This window comes from Salmo salar, chromosome 18, assembly GCF_965601325.2.
Source record: "Salmo salar chromosome 18, fSalSal1, whole genome shotgun sequence".
NCBI classification, from domain to species: Eukaryota; Metazoa; Chordata; class Actinopteri; order Salmoniformes; family Salmonidae; genus Salmo; species Salmo salar.
Window position 1 is genome coordinate 83140317 of NC_138308.1, and position 25265 is coordinate 83165581.

Sequence of the window (25265 nt, forward strand, 5' to 3'; positions counted from 1 at the left end):
TGTGGCCTATGTGATTTCTACAAAGCATGTCTGTGGATTGTAAAACGTTTTACTGTACAATAGACACATCTAAACTAAAATACATACAAACATAAATAACTTGTTTTCAAACAGAAACATCGGTAATCTTTAAGAATATCATTTTGAATTGCCATTAGTTGTTATTACACAAATATAAACAGTTAATGCAACAATAGAATGCAATAAAACCTAACAAAAAGTTATGTAACTCTGAATATCTTGAAAATAACAAGTTGTACAACACAAAGATCATGAACAGACGAAGGTTGCAGCTCTGAACAAGTAAGAAAATCAAAACAGACATTTGCAGGTTGTGATGAAATTAAACTGTAACATCTATCACAGAAGGTACACATGTATGATGCAGAGGATGCAGAGGGTTCTATATCTATAGAACCCCAGCTTATGACCACATCCTGTTCAGCTCACAGTACTTCCTGGTAGGAAGAAGAGGGGTCTTCGGGCTGGCGTCCAAATGTGATCTTGTCATACAGAGTCTGCGGCTAAATGTTAAAAGCAAACAAGAACAAACTGTTTCAGCATTATGAAATGTAGACAATTTCCAAGTAGACTACATAGTCTCCCGTTCACACAGAGACTGTTTTATTTTATTTATGTTCAAAGATATCAGGTACGACCATTCATATCTCACTCTCACCATGTTCAGTATTGGGACAGCCAGATCTTCTACGGTCTCATAGATGGACATTACTTGACTGTTAGATCTTGTCTGGAATAAAAACAGCAAAAGGTACTTAAACCCATAAACAAAATGGATGAACATTGCACAAAAACATAAAAATACTGCCTAAAAAATACACAGAAATCAGCAATTACAGTACACAGTATAGTGTAATACAGTGCACATACATGGGTTGTTCCACGAAAGAGTGCCTGGACATCAGAGACAGTCTCCATAGTTACCAGTTGATACATACAGCTGAAGTCGGAAGTTTGCATACACCTTAGCCAAATACATTTAAACTCAGTTTTTCACAATTCCTGAAATGTAATCCTAATAAGAATGACCTGTCTTAGGTCAGTTAGGCTCACCACTTTATTTTAACTTCTCTAGGGCAGGGGCAGTATTTTGACGTCCGGATGAAAGGTGTGCCTGTACTAAACTGCCTGCTACTCAGGCTCAGAAGGTAGGATATGCATTAGTAGATTTGGATAGAAAACACTCTGAAGTTTCTAAAACTGTTTGAATGATGTCTGTGAGTATAACAGAACTCATATGGCAGTCAAAACCCTGAGAAAAATCCAACCAGGAAGTGTGGAATTCTGAGGTCTGTAGTTTTTCAAATGATTGCCTATCAAACATACAGTGACTTAGGGTTCATTTTGCACTTCCTAAGGCTTCCACTAGATGGCAACAGTCTTTAGAACGTTGTTTCATGCTTCTACTGTGAGTAGAAAGAGAACAAGAGGTCATGGAAGTTGATGACTCAGAAAATGACACAAGCTCAGTGGCGCACGTTCACATCGAGTTAGCTGTGTTCCTGTTCTTTTCTGAAGACAAAGGACTTGTCCAGTTGGAATATTATGGAAGATTTATGATAAAAACATCCTAAAGATTGATTCTATACATCGTTTGACATGTTTCTACGAACTGTAATATAACTTTTTTGACGTTTCGGCTGAACTAACTGCGCGAGGACAGTGCATTTGGAGTACTCGACCGAAAGCGTGAACAAAAAGGAGGTATTTGGAGATATAGATGGACTTTATCGAAACAAATGAACATTTATTGGGGAACTGGGATTCCTGGGAGTGCATTCTGATGAAGATCATCAAAGGTAAATTAATATTTATGTTATTTCAGAGTTTTGTTGACACCACAAAATGGCGGGTTTGGTTTCATGTTTGAGCGCCGTACTCAGATTATAGCAAAGTGTGCTTTCGCTGTAAAGTTTTTTTGAAATCTGACACAGCGGTTGCATTAAGGAGAAGTGTATCTATAATTCTTTGAATAACAGTTTAATATTTTATCAATGTTTATGATGAGTATTTCTGTAAATTGATGTGCTCGTTCACCGGAAGTTTTGGGAGGCAAAACATTTCTGAACAATGTAAAATGTGGTTTTTGGATATAAATATGAACCTTATCGAGCAAAACATACATGTATTGTGTAACATGAAGTCCTATGAGTGCCATCTGATGAAGATCATCAAAGGTTAGTGAATAATTTTAGCTGTATTTCTGGTTTTTGTGACGCCTCTCCTTGCTTGGAAAATGGCTGTGTGGTTTTTCTTGTCTATGTGCTGTCCTAACATAATCTAATGCTATGCTTTCGCCGTATAGCCTTTTTGAAATCGGACAATGTGGTTGGATTAACGAGAAGTTTATCTTTAAAATGGTGTAAAATAGTAGTATGTTTGAGAAATTTGAATTATGAGATTTTTGTTGTTTTGAACTTGGAGCCTTGCTATTTCATTGGCTGTTGGGGAGTGTGTCCCGCAGGTGGGACGCTAGCGTCCCACATACCCCAGAGAGGTTTAAGAATGTGAAATGTCAGAATAATAGTAGAGAGAAGTATTTATTTCATCTTTTATTTCTTTCATCACATTCCCTGTGGGTCAGAAGTTTATATGCACTCAATTAGTATTTGTGTCACAAAAAGAGCCGTGTTGAATAGACCAAACTGCAGCGGGAATATGGATGCTCATGTTTTAATTCAAAAAAGGAGTAACGCATCCACTGGAAAACAATATACACGACAGGAACAGTTTTGCAGGCACACAACACGCAGTGCAAAAACAACTACCCACGAAAACCAAACAAACACACACCTACTTATGGGACTCCCAATCAGAGGCAACTAGAAACACCTGCCTCCAATTGAGAGTCCAGCACCCAAAACTACACATAGAAAATCAAACCTAGAACCTATACCAAACTAATACACCCCACACAAAACCCCATAATACAAAACAAATATACCTCTGCCACGTCCTGACCAAATATAATAGAAATAATACCTAAATATTGGTCAGGACGTGACAATTTGGTAGAATTGCCTTTAAATTGTTTAACTTGTGTCAAATGTTTCGAGTAGCCTTCCACAAACTTCCTACAATAAGTTGGGTGAATTTTGGCCCATTCCTCCTGACAGAGCTGGTGTAACTGAGTCTGGTTTGTAGGCCTCCTTGCTGGCATACGCTTTTTCAGTTCTGCCCACAAATTTTCTATAGGACTGAGGTCAGCACTTTGTGATGGCCACTCCAATACCTTGACTTTGTTGTCTTTAAGCCATTTTACCACAACTTTGAAAGTATGCTTGTCCATTTGGAAGACCCATTTGCGACCAAGCTTTAACTTCCTGACTGATGCCTTGAGATGTTGCTTCAATATATCCACATAATTTCCCTCCTCATGATGCCATCTATTTTGTGAAGTGCACCAGTACCTCCTGCAGAAAAGCACCCCCACAACATGACGCTGCCACCCCCGTGCTTCACGGTTGGAATGGTGTTCTTCGGCTTGCAAGCTTCCCCCTTTTTCCTCCAAACATAACAATGGTCATTATGGCCAAACAGTTATATTTTTGTTTTATCAGACCAGAGGAAAAATCTCCAAAAAGTGCGATCTTTGTCCCCATGTGCAGTGGCAAACCGTAGTCTGGCTTTTTTATGGCGGTTTTGGAGCAGTGGCTTCTTCCTTGATGAGCGGCCTTTCAGGTTATGTCGATATAGGACTCGTTTTACTGTGGATATAGATACTTTTGTCCCTGCTTCCTCTAGCATCTTCACAATGTCCTTTGCTGTTGTTCTGGGATTGATTTGCACTTTTCGCACCAAAGTACGTTCAACTCTACGAGACAGATTGCGTCTCCTTCCTGAGCGGTATGATGGCTGCGTGGTCCCATGGTGTTTATCCTTGTGTACTATTGTTTGTACAGATGAACATGGTACCTTCAGGCATTTAAAAATTGCTCCCAAGGATAAACCAGACTTGTGGAGGTCTACATTTGTTTTTCTGAGGTCTTGGCTGATTTCTTTTGATTTTCCCATGATGTCAAGCAAAGAGGCAGTGAGTTTGAAGGTAGGCCTTGAAATACATACACAGGTACACCTCCAATTGACTCAAATTATGTCATTTAGCCTATCAGAAACTTCTAAAGTCATGACATAATTTTCTGGAATTTTCCAAGCTGTTTAAAGGTACAGTCAACTTAGTGCATGTAAACTTCTGACCCACTGAAATTGTGATACAGTCAATTATAAGTGAAATAATCTGTCTGCAAACAATTGTTAGAAAAATGACTTGTGTCATGCACAAAGTCGATGTCTTAACCGGCTTGCCAAAACTATAATTTGTTAACAAGAAATTTGAGGAGTGGTTGAAAAACCAGTTTTAAAACCTCTCTGGGATATGTGGGACGCAACAACAGCCAGTGAAATTGCAGGGCGCCAAATTCAGAACAACAGAAATCTGATAATTAAAATTCCTCAAACATACAAGTATTATACCATTTTAAAGCTTAACTTCTTGTTAATACAGCCATAGTGTCTGATTTCAAAAAGGCTTTACGGCGAAAGCATACCATATGATTATGTTAGGTCAGCGCCTAGTCACAAAAAAACATACAGCCATTTTCCAAGCCAAAGAGAGGAGTCACAAAAAGCAGAAATAGAGATAAAATTAATCACTAACCTTTCATGATCTTCATCAGATGGCACTCATAGGACTTCATGTAACACAATACATGTATGTTTTGTTCGATAAAGTTCATATTTATATACAAAAATCTCTGTTTACATTGGCGCGTTATGTTCAGTAATGTTTGCCTCTAAAACATGCAGTGATTTTGCAGGGAGCCACATCAATTTACAGAAATACTCATCATAAACGTTGATATAAGATACAAGTGTTTTACATAGAATTAAAGATACACTCTCCTTAATGCAACCGCTGTCAGATTTCAAAAAAGCTTTACCGAAAAAGCACACCATGCGATAATCTGAGTACAGCGCTCAGCCACCAAAACAAGCCATACAGATACCCGCCATGTTGTGGAGTCAACAAAAGTCAGAAATAGCATTATAAATATTCACTTACCTTTGATGATCTTCATCGGAATGCACTCCCAGGAATCCCAGGTCCACAATAAATGTTTGTTTTGTTTCGATAAAGTCCATATTTATGTCCAAATACCTCCTTTATCCTTTTTTTATATCTGTGTCCCAGTGGTGGACAAAGTACCCAATTGTCATACTTGAGTAAAAGTAAAGATACCTTAGAAGAAAATGACTCAAGTAAAAGTGAAAGTCACTCAGTAAAATACTACGATTAAAAGTATTTGGTTTTAAAAACACTTAAGTATGAAAGGTAATTGTAATTGCTAAAATATCAAAAGTCAAAGTATGAATCATTTCAAAACCAGATGGCACAATTTTCTTGTTTTTGAAATTTACTGATAGCCATGGGCACAATCCAAAACTCAGACATAATTTACAAGCAAAGTATTTGTGTTTGGTGAGTCCCCCAGATCAGAGGCAATAAGGATGACCAGGGATGTTCCCTTGATAAGTGCATGAATAGGACCATTTTCCTGTTCTGCTAAGTATTCAAAATGTAACGAGTACTTTTGGGTGTCAGGGATAATGTATGGAGTAAAAAGTACATTATTTTCTTTAGGAATGTAGCGGAGTAAAAGGAAAAGTTGTCAAAAATATAAATAGTTAAGTAAAGTGCAGATACCCCAAAAAACAACTTAATACATCTAGATGTTCCGCTAGCGGAACGCCTCGCCAATATCCAATGATAGAGAGTGGCGCGAATTACAAACTCCTCAAAAATCTATTTTCTATTTTTCAAACATATGACTATTTTACACAATTTTAAAGACAAGACTTTCCTTTATCTAACCACATTGTCCGATTTCAAAAATGCTTTACAACGAAAGCAAAACATTAGATTATGTCAGGAGAGTACCCAGCCAGAAATAATCAGACACCCATTTTTCAAGCTAGCATATAATGTCACAAAAACCAAAACCACAGCTAAATGCAGCACTAACCTTTGATGATCTTCATCAGATGACACTCCTAGGACATTATGTTATACAATACATGCATGTTTTGTTCAATCAAGTTCATATTTATATCAAAAACCAGCTTTTTACATTAGCATGTGACGTTCAGAACTAGCATACCCACCAAAAACTTCCGGTGAATTTACTAAATTACTCACGATAAACGTTCACAAAAAACGTAACAATTATTTTAAGAATTATAGATACAGAACTCCTTTATGCAATCGCGGTGTCCGATTTTAAAATAGCTTTTCGGTGAAAGCACATTTTGCAATATTCTGAGTAGATAGCCCGGCCATCATGGCTAGCTATTTTGACACCCACCAAGTTTGGCACTCACCAAACTCAGATTTACTATAAGAAAAATTGGATTACCTTTGCTGTTCTTCATCAGAATGCACTCCCAGGACTTCTACTTCAACACCCAATGTTGTTTTTGTTCCAAATAATCCATAGTTATATCCAAATAGCGGCGTTTTGTTCTTGCGTTCAAGACACTATCCGAAGGGTGACGCGCCGGTGCATATCGTGACAATTTTTTTTCTAAATATTACATTACCGTACTTCGAAGCATGTCAAACGCTGTTTAAAATACATTTTTATGCGATTTTTCTCGTAAAACAGCGATAATATTCCGACCGGGAGACCTTGTTTTCGTTCAAACACTGAATATAGAAAATGGAGTCTTCACATGCATGCGCGCACCCGTGTCATTGTTCTCAGAACGACCACTTTCCAAAAACCCTACTGTTTTTCGCCCAGGGACTGCAGAGTCATCATTCCCCGTTCTGGCGCCTTCTGAGAGCCTATGGGAGCCTTAGAAAATGTCACGTTACAGCAGAGATCCTCTATTTTCCATAAAGAGGCTATAGAAGGACAAGAAATGGTCAGAGAGGGCACTTCCTGTATGGAATCTTCTCAGGTTTTGGCCTGCCATATGAGTTCTGTTATACTCACAGACACCATTCAAACAGTTTTAGAAACTTTAGGGTGTTTTCTATCCACATCTACTAATTATATGCATATTCTAGTTTCTGGGCAGGAGTAATAACCAGATTAAATTGGGTACGTTTTTTATCCGGCTGTGAAAATACTGCCCCCTATCCTAAACAGGTTAATCAGCTGTGTATGACAAGAACAAAATATCAACCAATCAGATAGATACCAAACCGGATATCTACAAACATACCCAAGAATGAATAAATTACACACTTATGAGGTTCCACACTCTTTTTCCGATATTCATCCATACTTTTAAGTACTTTACACCTCTGCTGTGTCCATATTGTCTGTGAGTTTCTAGTGGATTGTCACGTTCTGACCAGTAAAGGGGTTATTTGTTATATTAGTTTCTTCAGGACGTGGCAGGGGGTATTTGTTTAGAGTGTTCTGGGGTTTTGGTTTATGTTCTATGTTAGTATTTTTCTATGATCTAGTCTTTCTAGTTCTATGTTTAGTTTATTGATTTGGCCTTCAATTGGAGGCAGCTGTTCCTCGTTGCCTCTGATTGAAGGTCCTATGTATAGGGGTGTTTTGGTAATGGGAATTGTGGGTAGTTGTCTCCTGTTTAGTGTCTATGCACCTGATAGGACTGTTAGTGTCGGTCGGTCGTTCGTTTTTGTATACGTGTTTCTTTTGGTTTTTCCTTCTTTTATAATAAATAAGAAGATGAGTATACATTTTCCCACTACACCTTGGTCCACTATATACGACACCCGTTACATGGCTAGACCATATGGTTCAAGAGAAAATAGTGTAATTAATTTAAGAAATAGCAATTAACTCTGTAACTATTCTATTAACAGTTTTCACAACAGACAACAGTATGACCCCAAATTCTTTGTTAAGTGTGTAAAACAAATATAATGTCACGCCTGCTCCAGCTCCCCCTATCTGGTGCTAGGCGGCCCATCATTACGTACACCTGTCACCATCGTTACGCGCATCAGTGATTCATGGGACTCCCCTGGACTTTATTACTTATTGATTGCCTCCCCTATATCTGTCACATCCTCAGTTTCTTCCCGTATCTGCATTTACGTCGTTCTGTTATTAATTAAATATTCACTCCTCACATATAAAGAATATTTCATGCTGAAACCCTCATATTAAACATCAGTGGTATTCACTAAGTTGATGGTTTATATTTCAGATACATTTTTACAGCTTTGTGATTGGATTTTTATATTTTAAAATCATCTTACTTAATTATTTCATATATTTTACATGTGATAAGACCACACAGGGGGCCAGAGATAATTGCAGACACCTGTGAAAATCTGAAATACCCAAAAGGGGCACTAGTTACATAAATTACATAAAAATCTTGAAAGTAACCAAAATTCTGGTAGTTTACTGGTAAACTTTGAAAGTTTCCAGCAATATTTCCTCCCTTTGCAACCGTGGGTGGAACGACCCACATGGGCTTACACACATTCAGATACAGAATAACGGCAATGCATACTCACATCTTTCATTCTTGTGTCGTCAGTTAGATCAGCTGTGTATGACAAGAACAAAATATTAACCAATCAGATAGATACTAAACCGGATATCTACAAACATACCCAAGAATGAATAAATTACACACTTATGAGGTTCCACACTCTTTTTCCGATATCCATAATATTCCTAAAGCCAACATTTTGGGTTAAGGGATACTAAGAATACTTCAAGAGCCTAAAATGTCACTTTAAGTATAGACGAGACCCCTATGCTGTACATACCCGTGTTACAGCGCCCCCTGCAGTAATACACTGCCACAGCTACAGTGAGGATCAGCACCACAGCGACGCCTACTGGTACCACGATGTAGATCATATACCACTTCATCCATGTATCATACTCTATAACACAAATGTGATTAGACTGGTGTTTCTTAAACCTGGTCATGGAGACCCAAAGGGGTCCACATTTTATTTTTTGCCCTAGACATGATTACACTAATCAACTCATCATCATACCTTAGTGGAATCACGTGTGTAGTGTTAGCGCATTAACCTAAATGTGCACCCTTTTGGGTCCCCTGGACCAAGATTAAGAAACACTGACCACTAACTTCAGTCCTAGTCTAGTACCCCCAACAGCACACATTTTATGTTGTAGCATCAGAAAAAAAAAATCCTGAATGAACTAATTGAGGGCCTGATGATGAATGACAAGTAGAATCAGGTGTGCTTGTCTCAGGGCTACAATAAAAATGTGTACTGTTGGGGGTACTGGAGGACTGGAGCTGGGAACCACTGGATTAGACTATGCAATATGCTAAAGCCCACAGAGTTCCATATTTACATCTACCCAATGTCATCACATGTATTACATAATACTGTATATTATATCTACCCAATGTCATCACATGTATTACATAATACTGTATATTATATCTACCCAATGTCATCACATGTATTACATAGTACTGTATATTATATCTACCCAATGTCATCACATGTATTACATAGTACTGTATATTATATCTACCCAATGTCATCACAAGTATTACATAGTACTGTATATTATATCTACCCAATGTCATCACATGTATTACATAATACTGTATATTATATCTACCCAATGTCATCACATGTACTACATAATACTGTATATTATATCTACCCAATGTCATTATTATGATATTTAGTTACCTGGGATGGTTGTGTCATTACTACACTTTACAGTTGCCGAGGAAGATTTCTCACTGACTGAGTTGGAGGCAGTGCAGGTTACACTGATGTCTCCGTCTGCTGGTGACAGAGAGAAGTGTATCTGCTGGTCGTCCCTGTACGTCTCATTCCCTCTCTCCCAGGTGTAGGAGAGGTTGGAGCCGACTGACACGTTGCACAGCAGCCACACTGAACAGGACTGGTTGGCCAATAGCTTGATCTCCTTCTGGATCTCCACCTTGGATATAGGCTCTGAGAGAGAGAGAGAGAGAGAGAGAGAGAGAGAGAGAGAGAGCAAGAGAGAGAGAGAGAGAGAGAGAGCGAGAGAGAGAGAGAGAGAGAGAGAGAGAGAGAGCAAGAGAGAGAGAGAGAGAGAGAGAGAGAGAGAGAGAGAGCAAGAGAGAGAGAGAGAGAGAGAGAGAAACAGAGAGAGAGAGAGAATTATTCTAAATGGACCATACCTTCAGGAGAAAGACTATACAAGATAAAACGATGGAATAACACAAAGCAGCCTACCATGGACTTGAAGATGGATGGTCTTGGTTGGGATCTGGTGTCCTTTGTTTGATGCGGCAGAAACTAGAAATTCCCCTGAGTCTTGCAGTGACAGTTCTCTTATTATTAAACTGAGGTTACTGTCGTTCATCTCCAGTCTCCCCTCAAACTGTGATTTTGGTAAGGAAACGTTCCCATCAAATTCTGCAATGACCATTTCTTTATACTTCCACTCCATTGAATTGATACCTTCCCTTTCTAAGCCTGAGGGCAGCTCCACAGAGTCCCCCACTGCTTTGTTGAACAGAGAAATACCCACACCTGAAACACACAAGTACACATGATATTCTGACATTGATCAATGGTTACACTTTACACTACAGGGCTCTTATTACTGTGTAATTATTGTTAATGAAAGTACAGTGTAGAAAGTATTGTAATTGCTCATGATAGACTGTACACAGTGTACCTACAGTGTGCCTACACAAATAATGACACAATAATAGACTGCAATGTAAAGTCTTACCCCATCAATGAATAGATAATAATGGATTTCATTTAAATAGCACTTTTACAAGTTTATATATACTGTATGACACTTTACATATCTGCATTTAACATATCTTTACATATTTGAGTGTGTGGGTCTACTTCACTTCATTCAAGTCCACTCCTCCCCCACATTCAGCAGAACAGGATGAGATTACAGGAAAAGAGAAGTGGGGGTGGATCTTTATCAATATATGCTCCTCTGCTCACATACAAACCAACTGAACTCAGCATAAAAAGAAACTTCCCTTTTTCAGGACCCTGTCTTTCAAAGATAATTCGTAAAAAATCCAAATAACTTCACAGATCTTTAAACAGTGTTTCCCATGCTTCTTTCAATGAACCATAAACAATTCATGAATTCATGAGCTTACAGACGGTAGGCAATTAAGGTCACAGTTATGAAAACTTAGGACACTAAAGGGGCCTTTCAATTTACTCTGAAAAAAGCAAAATAAAGATGCCCAGGGTCCCTGCTCATCTGTGTGAATGTGCCTTAGGCATGCTGCAAGGAGGCATGAGGACTGCAGATGTGGCCAGGGCAATACATTTCAATGTCCGTACTGTGAGACGCCTAAGACAGCGCTACAGGGAGACAGGATGGACAGCTGATCAACCTCGCAGTGGCAGACCACGTGTAACAACACCTGCACAGGATCGGTACATCCGAACATCACACCTGCGGGACAGGTACAGGATGGCAACAACAACTGCCCAAGTTACACCAGGAACGCACAATCCCTCCATCAGTGCTCAGACTGTCCGCAATAGGCTGAGAGAGGCTGGACTGAGGGCTTGTAGGCCTGTTGGAAGGCAGGTCCTCACCAGACATCACCGGCAACAACGTTGCCTAAGGGCACAAACCCACCGTCGCTGGACCAGACAGGACTGGCAAAAAGTGCTCTTCACAGACGAGTCGTGGTTTTGTCTCACCAGGGGTGATGATCGGATTTGCGTTTATTGTTGAATGAATGAGCGTTACACTAAGGCCTGTACTCTGGAGCGGGATCGATTTGGAGGTGGAGGGTCGGTCATGGTCTGGGGCGGTGTGTCACAGCATCATCGGACTGAGCTTGTTGTCATTGCAGGCAATTTCAACGCTTTGCATTACAAGGAAGACAACCTCCTCCCTCATGTGGTACCCTTCCTGCAGGCTCATCCTGACATGACCCTCCAGCATGACAATGCCACCAGCCATACTGCTCGTTCTGTGCGTGATTTCCTGCAAGACAGGAATGTCAGTGTTCTGCCATGGCCAGCAAAGAGCCAATCCCATTGAGCACGTCTGGGACCTGTTGGATCGGAGGGTGAGGGCTAGGGCCATTCCCCCCAGAAATGTCTGGGAACTTGCAGGTGTCTTTGTGGAAGAGTGGGGTAACATCTCACAGCAAGAACCTGCAAATCTGATGCACTCCACGAGGAGGAGATGCACTACAGTACTTAATGCAGCTGGTGGCCACACCAGATACTGACTGTTACTTTTGTTCAGGGACACATTATTCAATTTCTGTTAGTCACATGTCTCTGTGAACTTGTTCAGTTATGTCTCAGTTGTTGAATCTTGTTATGTTCATACAAATATTTACACTTGTTAAGTTTGCTGAAAATAAACGCAGTTGACAGTGAGAGGACGTTTCATTTTTGCTGAGTTTATGTGGAAATGCAAACACCACATCTAAGAGACTTTGGATCCTTGAAAAGCGCTATATAAATGCCAAAGTTTCTTATTATTCCTATTACTTTTATTGTTATTATTATAATTGTTATTATTATTTGAACTATTATTATTACATAATGTGTTTACAGTGTAATTATGCACCAGAAATGCATCATACACTGCATGGGCAACATTATAAATACATGGCAGTCTACAATCAATCATATATTATTAACCTTTAAACAATGTTTTCTTTCATTATGTAAGAATTAAAGAATACAGTTACAATGAAGCAAACTTTAATATGTAGGACATAACAGCAGTTGTTCTTGTCCTGCAGTGTAACTTATTATGCAAGAGTTATTTGGTCACACTTTATTTAGATAGTCCCAAATAGAGTGCATTCAGAAAAGTATTCAGACCACTTGACTTTTTTCCACACTTGTTACGTTACAGTGTTATTCTAAAAGGGATAAAAAAATGTTTTTCCCCTCATGAAATCTACACACAATACCCCATAATGACAAAACATAAACAGGTTTTTATAAATGTGTGCAAATGTATATATATAAAAAAAATGAAATATAACATTTACATAAGTATTCAGACCCTTTACTCAGTACTTTGTTGAAGCACCTTTGGCAGCGATTACAGCCTCAATTATTTTTGCTTTTGACTCTACAATCTTGGCACACCTGTATTTGGGCATTTTCTCCCATTCTTCTCTGCAGATCCTCTCAAGCTCTGTCCAGTTGGATGGGGAGCGTCACTGCACAGCTATTAACAGGTCTCTCCAGAGATGTTCGATCGGGTTGAAGTCCGGGCTCTGGCTGGGCTACTCAAGGACATTCAGAGACTTGTCCCAAAGCCACTCCTGTGTTGTCTTGGCTGTGTGCTTAGGGTCGTTGTCCTGTTAGAAGGCGAACCTTCGCCCCAGTCCGAGGTCCTGAGCGCGCTAGAGCAGGTTTTCATCAAGGATCTCTTTATACTTTGCTCTGTTCGTCTTTCCCTCGGTCTTGACTAGTGTCCCAGTATTTGTCGCTGAAAAACATTCCCACAGCATGATGCTGCCACCACCATGCTTCACCGTAGGGATGGCGCCAGGTTTCTTCCAGATGTGATGGTTGGCATTCAGGCCAAAGATTTCAATCTTGATTTCATCAGAAAAGAGAATATTGTTTCTGCATGCTCTGAGAGTCCTTTAGGTGTTTTTTGGCAAACTCCAAGAGGGCTGTTATGTGCCTTTTACTGGGGAGTGGCTTCTGTCTGGCCACTCTACCATAAAGGCCTGATTGGTGAGGTGCTGCAGAGATGGGAGAAACTTCCAGAAGGACAACCATCTCCACAGAGGAACTCTGGAGCTCTGTCAGAATGACCATCGGGTTCTTTGTCACCTCCATGACCAAGGCCAGCTCTAGGAAGAGTTTTGGTGGTTCCAATCTTCCTCCATTTAAGAATGATCGAGGCCACTGTGTTCTTGGCGACCTTCAATGCTGCAGACATTTTTTGATACCATTCCCCAGATCTGTGCCTCGACACAATCCTGTCTCGGAGCTCTACGGACAATTCCTTCGACCTCATGGTTTGGTTTTTGCTCTGACAATTGTGGGACCTTACGTAGACAGGTGTGTGCCTTTCCAAATCATGTCCAATCAATTTAATTTACCACAGGTGGACTCCAATCAAGTTGTAGAAACATCTCAAGGATGATCAATGGAAACAGGATGCACCTGAGCTCAATTTCGAGTCTCATGGCAAATGGTCTGAATACTTATGTAAGTAAGGAATCCGTTTCTTTATTTTTTATATATTTTTAAAAAATCCTAAAAACCTGTTTTCGCCTTGTCATTATGAAGTATTGTGTGTAGTTTGATGAGAATTTGTATTTATTTATTCCATTTTAGAACAAGGCTGTAATTTAAGAAAATGTGATAAAGGGGAAGGGGTCTGAATACTTTCTGAATGCACTGTAGATGATCTACAGATGGTCATACTATCAACAAACTATCATTTGATAAGCATCTGCTTGCTAAGGTTAAGTTAAGGTTAGGTTTAAAATAATGTTTAGGGTAAAGGTTAAGGTTAGGATAAGGGTTAAAGTTAGTTAAAACCAACAAGGAAGTTAACCGTTTAATCCTAACTTTATCATGCAAGCAAGCAAATGTAATTGATACAAAACATGAGCAGCAGAAAGTAAAGATTCCATACAATACTAACCATAGTGGAGGATAGAGAGTAGGAGTATTCCCTGTTTGGAGAAGGAGGAGAGGGTACCACCAGACATCTCTGTTAGGTGTTGTATGTCTGTTTCATCTGTCTTTACGTCCTCCCTATCTCTCTGTGACTGACTCGTAGCTAGCTAGACTCACCAAAACACGCACTGAGAAGAGTAGAGAAGAGAGAGAAGAGATTTCCTTTGATGAGCGCTGCTGTTCTAGAATACTCCCGATATGTTAGCTGAAAAGGAAGTCACACTCTATAGTCATTCTCTGAAAATACCCCTTCACTCAGCTTGAGAGTTAGACCACGAGGAGTGGGTGTGTTTGGGGTCTTTTACTGTACGGATCAGGCTGATGGTATCAGAACAGTGTCTGTGTGTATTGTCATGTAGGTGTCGTATGCCTGCAGAAGGGTTTGCGTGAGTTCTCCTGCATGCTCATTGTTCAGTGTGGCTGAGGTACATGAAAAACCCGGAAACTTGTGTGTTTTTGGGAGGAAGTGGGTCCTAGCTTACTGACAAAGGTCCCCTTCTACGTTTCAGGTAACATCTTGTGTCACTTCCTGTCTGGTGGTCTCCGTGACACACACACACAGTCAGTCAGTCAGTCAGTCAGTCTGTCTGTCTGAAATTAGAAAGTATTCAGACCCCTTGACCTTTTCCACATTTAGTTACAATACAGCCTTATTCTAAAATGGATTAAATACATTTTTGACATTTCTCTTCTAGTCTATCGATAATAGCCTATAATATTCTATTCTGTTTTATTACCAGGGGTATTTCAATGTAATGTCAGACATTCAATTATAGAGTTTTGCTGTCAGCAATGTGGTTGAAACTGAAATGTTGCCACCCCAGCACTTTTCCTGGTTTGTTAAAGAGGAAGTGATACACAGTACCAGTACTGACCAGCTCATCAGAACTGCTGCAGAGAGGATATGACATTAGAAACTGTCCTTTTCAGACACACCCTTCCCTAAAAAGTCATTATGAAAATCTCAATGGGTCTTCAGCTGATGAGGTACGGCAGTTGAACTTAGCTCATGAGACATTTATAAGTTATATTCTTCAAGATTCAATGGGTATATATCATTAAAGAGATTCTCCAACACTTTTGTATACTTTTTAGCCAGTAGTGGTGAAAGTATCGCTCATGAGCCAAAAGTGGTCCTTGAAATTACGTATTACGTCACATATGTGCAGATTGCTCTCTCTCTCACTCTGCTGTGGGTGCATGATGTTGCTAGATGCTTGATGGATGTCACTCATATGGCAAGGGGCTGAAGCTCATTGGTTGAACTCAAATTGCTAGGAGGCTGGCCCAGGTGGGGGAAATTAAGGGAAAATGGTGCAGCACAGCTTCCAGAGAAACCCTAGACTTCCTTGCTAATTAGGGTAAGACAGTACTTCTGCTCATACTACATAATACATTACAGTATATTTACAAAAATATGTGGACACCCCATCAAATGATTGGATTTGGCTATTTCAGCCACACCCGTTGCTGACAGGTCTATAAAATCATCACATAACCATGCAAACGCCATACCCAAACATTGGCAATAGAATGGCCTTACTGAAGAGCTCAGTGACTTTCAACGTGGCACCGTCATAGGATGCCACCTTACCAACAAGTCATTTAGAAAAATGTATGCACTGCTAAAACTGCCCCGGTCAACTGTAAGTGCTATTATTGTGAAGTGGAAACGTCTAGGAACAACAACGGTTCAGTCGTGAAGTGGTAGTTGTAATAAAGATAATCTAACGTTTTACCTAATGATATATAAGGAGGGCATTTGCACAACATGTTTCACAACAGCACACAACAAAATTCCAGAGACATATTGAGCGACCAACTGATACCAATCACGACCACACCCAGAGACAGATGGCTGACTTAAGCCCTAGCCACACGAACTGACCACTGGTGTAAAGAACAACATTCCATGAATATCGAAAGCACCCAGACACGAATTACCAGAAATACACACACACACACACACACACACTTAGGTGTGTTGGACTCCGAGGACAAAGGACACTGCCAAGGGCCAATGGGAAGTCGACACCACCTGGAGAGTGGACCGTCCCTCCACTCATCGACCAGTCAGGAGAGCGGACCTACTAGACTCAACGTCAACACACTGTTATTTCATTGTATAAATTGGATGAATACTATGTTTCGGGGCTCTCTTCTGCTAGTTCCCTATGCGCTAAACGAAGGAGTCCGTGCACGCTCAGCCAAATATCTTTGTCTCATAATAAACTGCCTTACTATAAACTGAATCCACCTGGTACAGCGTCTTGACTTGGTCTCCTTCTCAAGTAATTGATCATCAACATAGTCCACATGAGCTCACAGAACGGGACCGCCGAGTGCTGAAGCACGTAGCGCATAAAAATCGCGTGTCATCGGTTACAACACTCACTACCGAGTTCTAAACTACCTCTGGAAGCAACATCAGCACAGTAACCTTTAATCTGGAGCTTCATGAAATGGGTTGCCATGGCAGAGCATCCGCACACAAGCCTAAGATCCCCACGCGCATTGCCAAGCGTCGGCTGGAATCGTGTAAAGCTTACTGCCATTAGACGCTGGATCAGTGGAAACATATTCTCTGGAGTGATGAATCAGTCTTTACCATCTGGCAGTCCAACAGACAAATCTGGGTTTGGCAGATGCAAGAAACCCGCTACCTGCCCCAATGCATAGTGCCAACTATAAAGTTGGGTGGAGGAGGAATAATGGTTGGGGCTGTTTTTCATGGTTCGGGCTAGGCCCTTTAGTTCCAGTGAAGGGAAATCTTAACGCTACAGCATACAATAACATTCTAGACAATTCTGTGCTTCCAACTTTGTGGCAACAGTTTGGGGAAGGCCCTTTCCTGTTTCAGCATGACAATGCCCCCGTGCACAAAACGAGGTCCATACAGAAATGTTTTGTCGAGATCGGTGTGGAAGAACTTGACTGGCCTGCACAGAGCCCTGACCTCAACCCCATCAAACACCTTTGGGATGAATTGGAACACTGACTGTGAACCAGGCCTAATCGGCCAACATCAGTGCCCGACGTCACTAATGCTCGTGGCTGAATGGAAACAAGTCCCGGCAGCAATATTCCAACATCTAGTGGAACGCCTTCCCAGAAGAGTGGAGCATAGGGGGACCAAGTCCATATTAATGCCTATGATTATGGAATGAGATGTTCAACGATGTTCAGGTGTCAACATGCTTTTGGTCATGTAGTGTACTTTGTAGTCTCCAAATTTTCAGAGCATGTCTTTAATTTAAAAGTCACAGAATGGATGTACCAATCACAGATTGACCCTTTCACTCACACATTGACGATCCCAATAACTTAATTAGGCTGAAGGGAAGGCTGGCCAAAGCAGGTTGTATGAAAGAGTTGACAATGATGACAACATCCACTCATGCCATCTTGTGGATGAAAAACTAAAGTTTATTAAAAAAGCGCAATGCAAAGATATTCAAAAAGTACAGTTGAATAGAACAAAACGTATAATACTGATAATATTGTGTAAAATTCATAAAGAAATATGATATTTTATCATGGAATGACAGAAATAATGAATAAAAGATAATACATTTCAGACATTGACAACAAACAATAAATAAAAAAGAGCCATGATGGTGCCACTATGGAAGCCATGGATGATCGTTTTCATAAATGTATTATACATTTAATCATATTTAGTGGTTTTTAAAGGTCCAATGCAGCCAATTTTATCTCAATATCTTATCATCTGGGTAACAAGTAAGAATCTTACTGTGATTGTGGTAAAAAACAAAACAAAAATAGTTTCTAAGCATAGAGCAATTTGTCAAACAAGAATGATGCTATGAATGTCTGGGAGTGGTCTGAGTGGGAAGGGGAAATCTGAATATTAGATAGTAGTTCCTAATGTCTGGTATACTCAGTGTATATACACAACACAGGAAATCACATTTTTGACTGCACTGGGCCTTTAAGTTTTTTTGTATTGCCATTTTTCTATCAGCTTTCTGTTTTTTTATTGGTAATTTAGAATCCATAATTAAGTCATCAATAATGATTTTAAAGTTCGAATTTGCCAGTTTTGGCTCAATTGCTAACTAACAAGCTAGCTTGGAGACTGTTTGGATGTGAATGGATTAGAATGCCACAACACTGGTTTGGAGAGAAGCAGAAGAAGTGAGAGGACTGCATGAAGAGATGGCTGGGACTAGTGGATAAGCTACTCTGACTGTTAATATTATTATTCTAGCGACTGTGTGGCAGCATAATAGCATCACCCAAGTGGGAACTACATAGAGTTAGTGGAGAGGAGTGGCTAGCCAGCTAAGATAACTATCACCAGCCCAGATCACGGAGGACATGAGGGGACAGCATGGGGTTCTGCTGAGGATACGGACCCTGACTGTCTTTCTACTCTGACTGGCTCCCTCCTCTGTTTATAGGATCATCAGACCATCAATGGTTCCTCAGATCTCAATGACATCAGATCTGCTTCCTAGTTCATCCCTTCCAGTTCTATTACTCTCACAATTTATAGTTTTTTTTAATGTTTCATACAATACAAAGCAGATACAATTACTGTAGCTGCAGATAAGATCTATCATCATTACACCATATCATTGTTTAAAAAGCTGTTGCAGTTATACACAGTTAAACCAATATTAAATCAAATATATATGTTGTTATATTATACATATAAATTCTTATGTGTATGTATGAGTGCGCTTGCGTGGGTGTGATGGTGCGCTGTGTGTGTGTGGGTGCGCTGTGTGTGTGTATAATCCATATTTCCAGGTTTCTCCTGCTCCGATGGTGTGTCCCTCCATCTCCCTCAAGGACCTGTAACATATCACCACACAATGTTATTTATCCCTCAAGGACCTGTAACATATCACCACACACTGTTATTTATCCCTCAAGGACCTGTAACATATCACCACACAAAGTTATTTATCCTTCCATCTCCCTCAAGGACCTGTAACATATCACCACACAAAGTTATTTATCCCATCTCCCTCAAGGGCCTGTAACATATCACCACACAACATTATTTATCCCTCCATCTCCCTCAAGGACCTGTAACATATCACCACACAAAGTTATTTATCCTTCCATCTCCCTCAAGGACCTGCAAAATATCACCACACAAAGTTATTTATCCCTCCATTTCCCTCAAGGGCCTGTAACATATCACCACACAAAGTTATGTATCCCTCCATCACCCTCAAGGGCCTGTAACATATCACCACACAAAGTTATTTATCCCTCCATCTCCCTCAAGGACCTGCAACATATCACCACACAAAGTAATTTATCCCTCCATCTCCCTCAAGGGCCTGTAACATATCACCACACAAAGGTATGTATCCCTCCATCTCCCTCAAGGGCCTGTAACATATCACCACACAAAGGTATGTATCCCTCCATCTCCCTCAAGGACCTGTAACATATCACCACACAACCCCCTAAGAATAAAACATAGACATATTTTAAATAGATACATTTCATATCAGAACATTTGTCACTTTCTGAGCATAGAAAGCTGTTATTTTCTATGGTAGAGTAGGTCAGGGCGTGACAGGGGTGTTTTCTAGTTTAGTTTTTCTGTTGTTATGTTCTAGTTTTGTATTTCTATGTTGTGTTTTGTTTGGGATGATCTCCAATTAGAGGCAGCTGGTCATCATTGTCTCTAATTGGAGATAATACTTAAGTAGGTGTTTTTCCCCACCTGGGTTTGTGGGAGATTGTTTTTGAGTTAGTGTATGTTTCACCTCTGCGTTACAGTTTGTTGTTTTTTGTTCTTTAGTTTTGTTTATGTGTATGTATTGCATAGTTTCACAGTGTAAATAAAATGTGGAACGACACACACGCTGCACTTTGGTCCGCTCCTTCCTACGACAACCGTGACAACATTTGTTCCATATTTATATCATTTTAGTATCAATAACAAATGGCTATTATTCTTACCGGGGCATGACCGTGGCTTCAATCGGGAATAAACTGAATCTGCCTCTGGTGGGGTTGCTCTTTCTATAGAGGACAGGGTTATATACAGAATAATATACACTTATATACAGAATAATATGCAGAAATATACATAATATACAGATATATGCAGAATATTACAATGATATATACAGAGTAATATACAGAAATATATACACTTATATACAGAATAATATACACTTATATACACTTGTATACAGAATAATATGCAGATATATATACATTATAATATGCAGAATATTACAATGATATATACAAAGTAATATACAGAAATATATACACTTATATACAGAATAATATGCAGAATAATATACAGATATATACAGAATAATATACAGAATAATATAACAGTTATATACAGAATAATATAACAGTTATATACAGAATAATATGCAGAATAATATAGCAGTTATGGACATAATAATACACAGAATCATATATCAGTTATATACAGAACACTGTACAGAATAATATAACAGTTATATACAGAATGCTGATTGTCTGACATCCGTGGTATATATCAGACCGTATACCATGTGTATGACAAAACATATATCTTTACTGCTCAAACTACGTTGGTAAGCAGTTTATAATAGCAATAAGTCAGCTCGGGGGTTTGTGGTATATGGCCAATATACCACGGCTAACGGCTGCATCGAGGCACTCCGCGTTGCATTGTGCTTAAGAACAGCCCCCTCCTGCCTTATCGCTTAAATATGCAGAACAATATAAGAATTATATACAGAATAATATAACAGTTATATACATAATAATATACAGAATAATGTAACAGTTATATACAGAATAATATACAGAATAACATAACAGTTATATACAGAATAATATAACCGTTATATACATAATAATATACCGAATAGCATGACAGTTATATACAGAATAACATGACCGTTATATACATAATAATATACAGAATAATGTAACAGTTATATACAGAATAATATACAGAATAACATAACAGTTATATACAGAATAATATAACCGTTATATACATAATAATATACCGAATAGCATGACAGTTATATACAGAATAACATGACCGTTATATACATAATAATATACAGAATAATGTAACAGTTATATACAGAATAATATACAGAATAACATAACAGTTATATACAGAATAATATAACCGTTATATACATAATAATATACAGAATAGCATGACAGTTATATACACAATAACATGACCGTTATACATAATAATATACAGAATAATGTAACAGTTATATACAGAATAATATCCAGCTTTTCAATATGGGGTCAAAGAGTTAAAAGGTTCTGATAGGGAGAATATGGAAGAAGGGATGTCCAGACTTACCTCTCTTCTTCTTGACTATGGCCTTCTTTTGGAGGTCAACCTCAGCATAGGTCACATCAACAGGTCCAGCTGCTGCTGACAATGGACATTTCCAATCAACAAATGGATGGAATTAGCTTAATGCATATTCTGCTTTCCAATTGGCCGGCCTGTATCTTCAGACAATTTAGTTGCAAAATAATATTTGCTTTGAGAGTGTAAATCCAAACGTATGTTAACATCAACACTATAATCCATAGTGCATCACACTGATGATAAAAAGGTAACACGTGATCATGAACATTTCTCACCAGTTTCTTAGGACATACTTAGATATAGTTTCATACCCTTTCAATAGATTGTTGATTTAGTCTTACCGGGGGCTGTGTATGGCTTCACTAGAGAATAGACAGATTCTGCCTTAGGTGGAGTTGCTGTTTCTATAGGGGGTGAGGATAACACATCTGAATAATATAACAGTTATATATACAGAATAATATAAAGAATAGTGTACAGTTATTTACAGAATAATATACAGTTCTATACAGTTATATATGGAATAATATACAGTTACATACAGATTAATATCTAGAATAATTAACTGAATAATATCCAGACTAATATCCAGAATAATATATACATTTATTCAATATGGGGTCAAAGAGGTGTGAGGTTCTGATAGGGGGAATATGGAAGAAAGGATGTCCAGTTTTACCTCTCTTCTTCTTGGCTTTGACCTTCTTTTGAAGGTCAACCTCAGCATAGGTCACATCAACAGGTCCAGCTGCTGCTGACAATGGACATTTCCAGTCAACAAATGAAGGACTTAGATTATTGCATATTCTGCCTCTTCGTCCCAAACTCAGAAATTATGAATTAAGGTTTTAATGACTGCCAACCTGTAGAATGGGTCTTACCTGTGGCTTTCCCTGTCTTCACCTCAGAGTAGACTGGATTTTCTTGAGGATAATTTCTCTTTTCTGAGGAGGAGGGAGAGCAGAGAATTTGTAAATATATATTTATGTACACACATCTACATGAAATGTATTTTACAGTTTTGCAGTGAATTGCCATGATTTTTTTTGTTACAGAACAGTCTCAACAGCCAGTTATTGCAGAATGTACAAGGATAGGCAGCAACAACAACTATCAGTATTTCAGTTCTCAAATCATAGCACCATTTTCTCACACTCTTTTCAATACAATTATCAATACAATACAATTACATTAGATGATTTTTCCCTCTGGGATACACTGCTACATTTCTCACAGTTGAGAGTCACCTTTCTTTTTCTTGTCCAACTTTTTGAGTTGAATCTGGGCGTAAGTCACATGACTTGGTCCAGCAGCAGAAGCACCAGCAGCATCTGAGACATAATACACAAACACCTCCACTTAGTCAAACTACATGTCATATTAAATGAAGAGCAGCAGACTACCACACATTCACACTGAAAACATTACATTACACTACCATTATCATTGTTGTCTGAGGGATTGATCGTATCGTAGATGTTAGTGTCACCTGTTGGTCAAAGAAGAGATTTTGTTTTGGTTTTTAGGTTGGTTATCCCTTAGCTTGTCTAGGGATAGAGAACACAGTAACATGTTGTTATCAGGCTTGAGGTCAGTTCAATTTAAATTCCAGTCAATTCAGGAAGTATAATGAATTTGGTTTACTTTCTGAATTGACCGGAATTTAAATGATTTTGACCCCAAAGCTGGTTGTTATAAAAAGTACATGTTGAAGAGTCAGTGTATGAGGTTACAGAGAGAGGAGTGGCAGAGGTCTGGACTGAGAGACTGACCATGCTGCTGATGTGTATACCCAGATCCTTGGTCCTGTTGGGGGTCCTGGTTGGTGGTCTGGGGCTGAGGGGGCCTACAGGAAGAGAGATACTCAGCATTAGAAGCACAGAGAAGATGTTATACTGTACGCATCAATATGGTTGAGAGACAGGTGTACTCACCAGAATATTCTGTTGAAACAGGAACCTGTAATGACAAACACATTGTTTTATGTACTGAACTTTCTTCAACTATTTATATTTTTATTTAGACATTTTTATCCTAAACATAATAATATTAAATGAGAAATGATAAAAGTCTCACCTTTGCTGTTTTGATATCTCCACAGCAGGACCAGGAGAATGACCAGTAGAACACCAAAAACAACCAGACCCACAACCACTCCTACTAGGACTGATGTAGAGGATCCAGGAGATACGACTGGAGAGACTGGAGAGAGAACAGCACAACACCATCAGACTCTGAGGTAGAAAATAAAGTAGTTAAATTCTTGTATGTTTCTGAGACTGGCGAGAGAACAGCACAGACAGAGGTTATATAGGTTTACAGTATAGAGCATGAAAAGAAAGTAGGATGGCCCATCTTTTGACCATTTAGTTGACAGATCATATTTTCGAGGGGAGTGGAAATCCAGAACTATTTTAACATTAACACTAAAATAACATGTTTTTCACACAGAAAGTAAAAAGTAACTAAATTGTGATCATAAATGTTTTCTGACCTCTCACTGTCACCCAGCTCTCTGGTGATTCTCCTTTACCAGATTTACACTTATAGAATCCTTCATCTGACTTGGATACTGTAGGGATGGTCATCTCTCCTGTGGTCTCATTCTTGATGAGTACTCCATCTTTGTAGATATCCGCTTTGAAGTTTGAGCTGATTGTCCGGTATTTACAGCTCAGAGTCACAGAGTTTCCTTCAGTCACGGGATGGACAGGGCTCTCCAGGATCACATCACCATCTGTGTAACATAATATATCAATCATACTGTAAATCTGGAGTCATCACTCACAATATATCAACGTCTTACGAGCTTGTATTTTAGGAGATGCAATCATTCAGTTACAGAATTGAACATATTATCATACATGCATTTAAAAAAGCTAGTGAATGTTGTACAATAGACGTACCATTTACTGTGATGTTGACAGCATTACCGTACTCTCCTGATCCAGACTCACACCAGAACACTCCACTGGACCATGTGTTCAATGATGTGATGGTGCAGGTGGATTCTGTTACTGATCTCCAGGTAGATGGACACTGTGACGGCCATGCTGTCTCTGTGTATCTCTTCAGTCTCCATCCAGTAGAGTTCCCCTTCTCCTCACAGATCAGTGAGAGAGACTTTGATGTAAAGTGTTGAGTTGTGTTGGGATTTACTGTAAGAGACACTGAAGGCTGCAGATCTGAAACAAAGAGAGACAGAATCAAACCTATAGTTATATATACATGAGGGTGACTTAAATATAATTC

The 25265-nt window shown here is 39.1% G+C and overlaps 2 protein-coding genes across 11 annotated transcripts in view; both read right to left on the reverse strand.

The window, feature by feature from the left end:
* Window positions 1-29: 29 nt before the first annotated feature.
* LOC106577850 (SLAM family member 5) lies at window positions 30-15062 on the reverse strand. 2 transcript variants are annotated; one of them, XM_014156243.3, is made up of 7 exons: window positions 14637-15062; window positions 10235-10534; window positions 9701-9970; window positions 8786-8905; window positions 8528-8559; window positions 680-751; window positions 30-524 (listed from the first exon to the last, which is right to left on the reverse strand). In XM_014156243.3, the coding sequence occupies exons 1-7, from the start codon at window positions 14701-14703 to the stop codon at window positions 447-449; spliced, it is 939 nt and encodes a 312-aa protein (XP_014011718.3). In that variant the 5' UTR covers window positions 14704-15062; the 3' UTR covers window positions 30-446. The 2 variants fall into 2 exon arrangements, with proteins under 2 accessions (XP_014011718.3, XP_045556413.2); XM_045700457.2 differs by lacking the exon at window positions 14637-15062 and adding an exon at window positions 10740-10863.
* Window positions 15063-18076: 3014 nt separating this feature from the next.
* Window positions 18077-25265, reverse strand: part of LOC106577870 (Fc receptor-like protein 5) — a 39520-nt gene continuing 32331 nt past the window's right edge. The window contains exons 10-22 of one of the 9 annotated variants that reach the window (XM_082965203.1): window positions 24920-25198; window positions 24508-24750; window positions 24090-24215; window positions 23948-23972; window positions 23786-23859; window positions 23452-23502; window positions 23261-23344; window positions 22895-22957; window positions 22693-22764; window positions 22355-22417; window positions 21999-22073; window positions 20621-20683; window positions 18077-19492 (exon numbers count right to left, since the gene is read on the reverse strand). In XM_082965203.1, coding sequence (XP_082821329.1) covers window positions 19485-19492; window positions 20621-20683; window positions 21999-22073; window positions 22355-22417; window positions 22693-22764; window positions 22895-22957; window positions 23261-23344; window positions 23452-23502; window positions 23786-23859; window positions 23948-23972; window positions 24090-24215; window positions 24508-24750; window positions 24920-25198 — 1226 coding nt within the window. In that variant the 3' untranslated portion in view covers window positions 18077-19484. The other 8 variants (XM_082965202.1, XM_082965200.1, XM_082965201.1 and 5 more) reach the window with 8 other exon arrangements.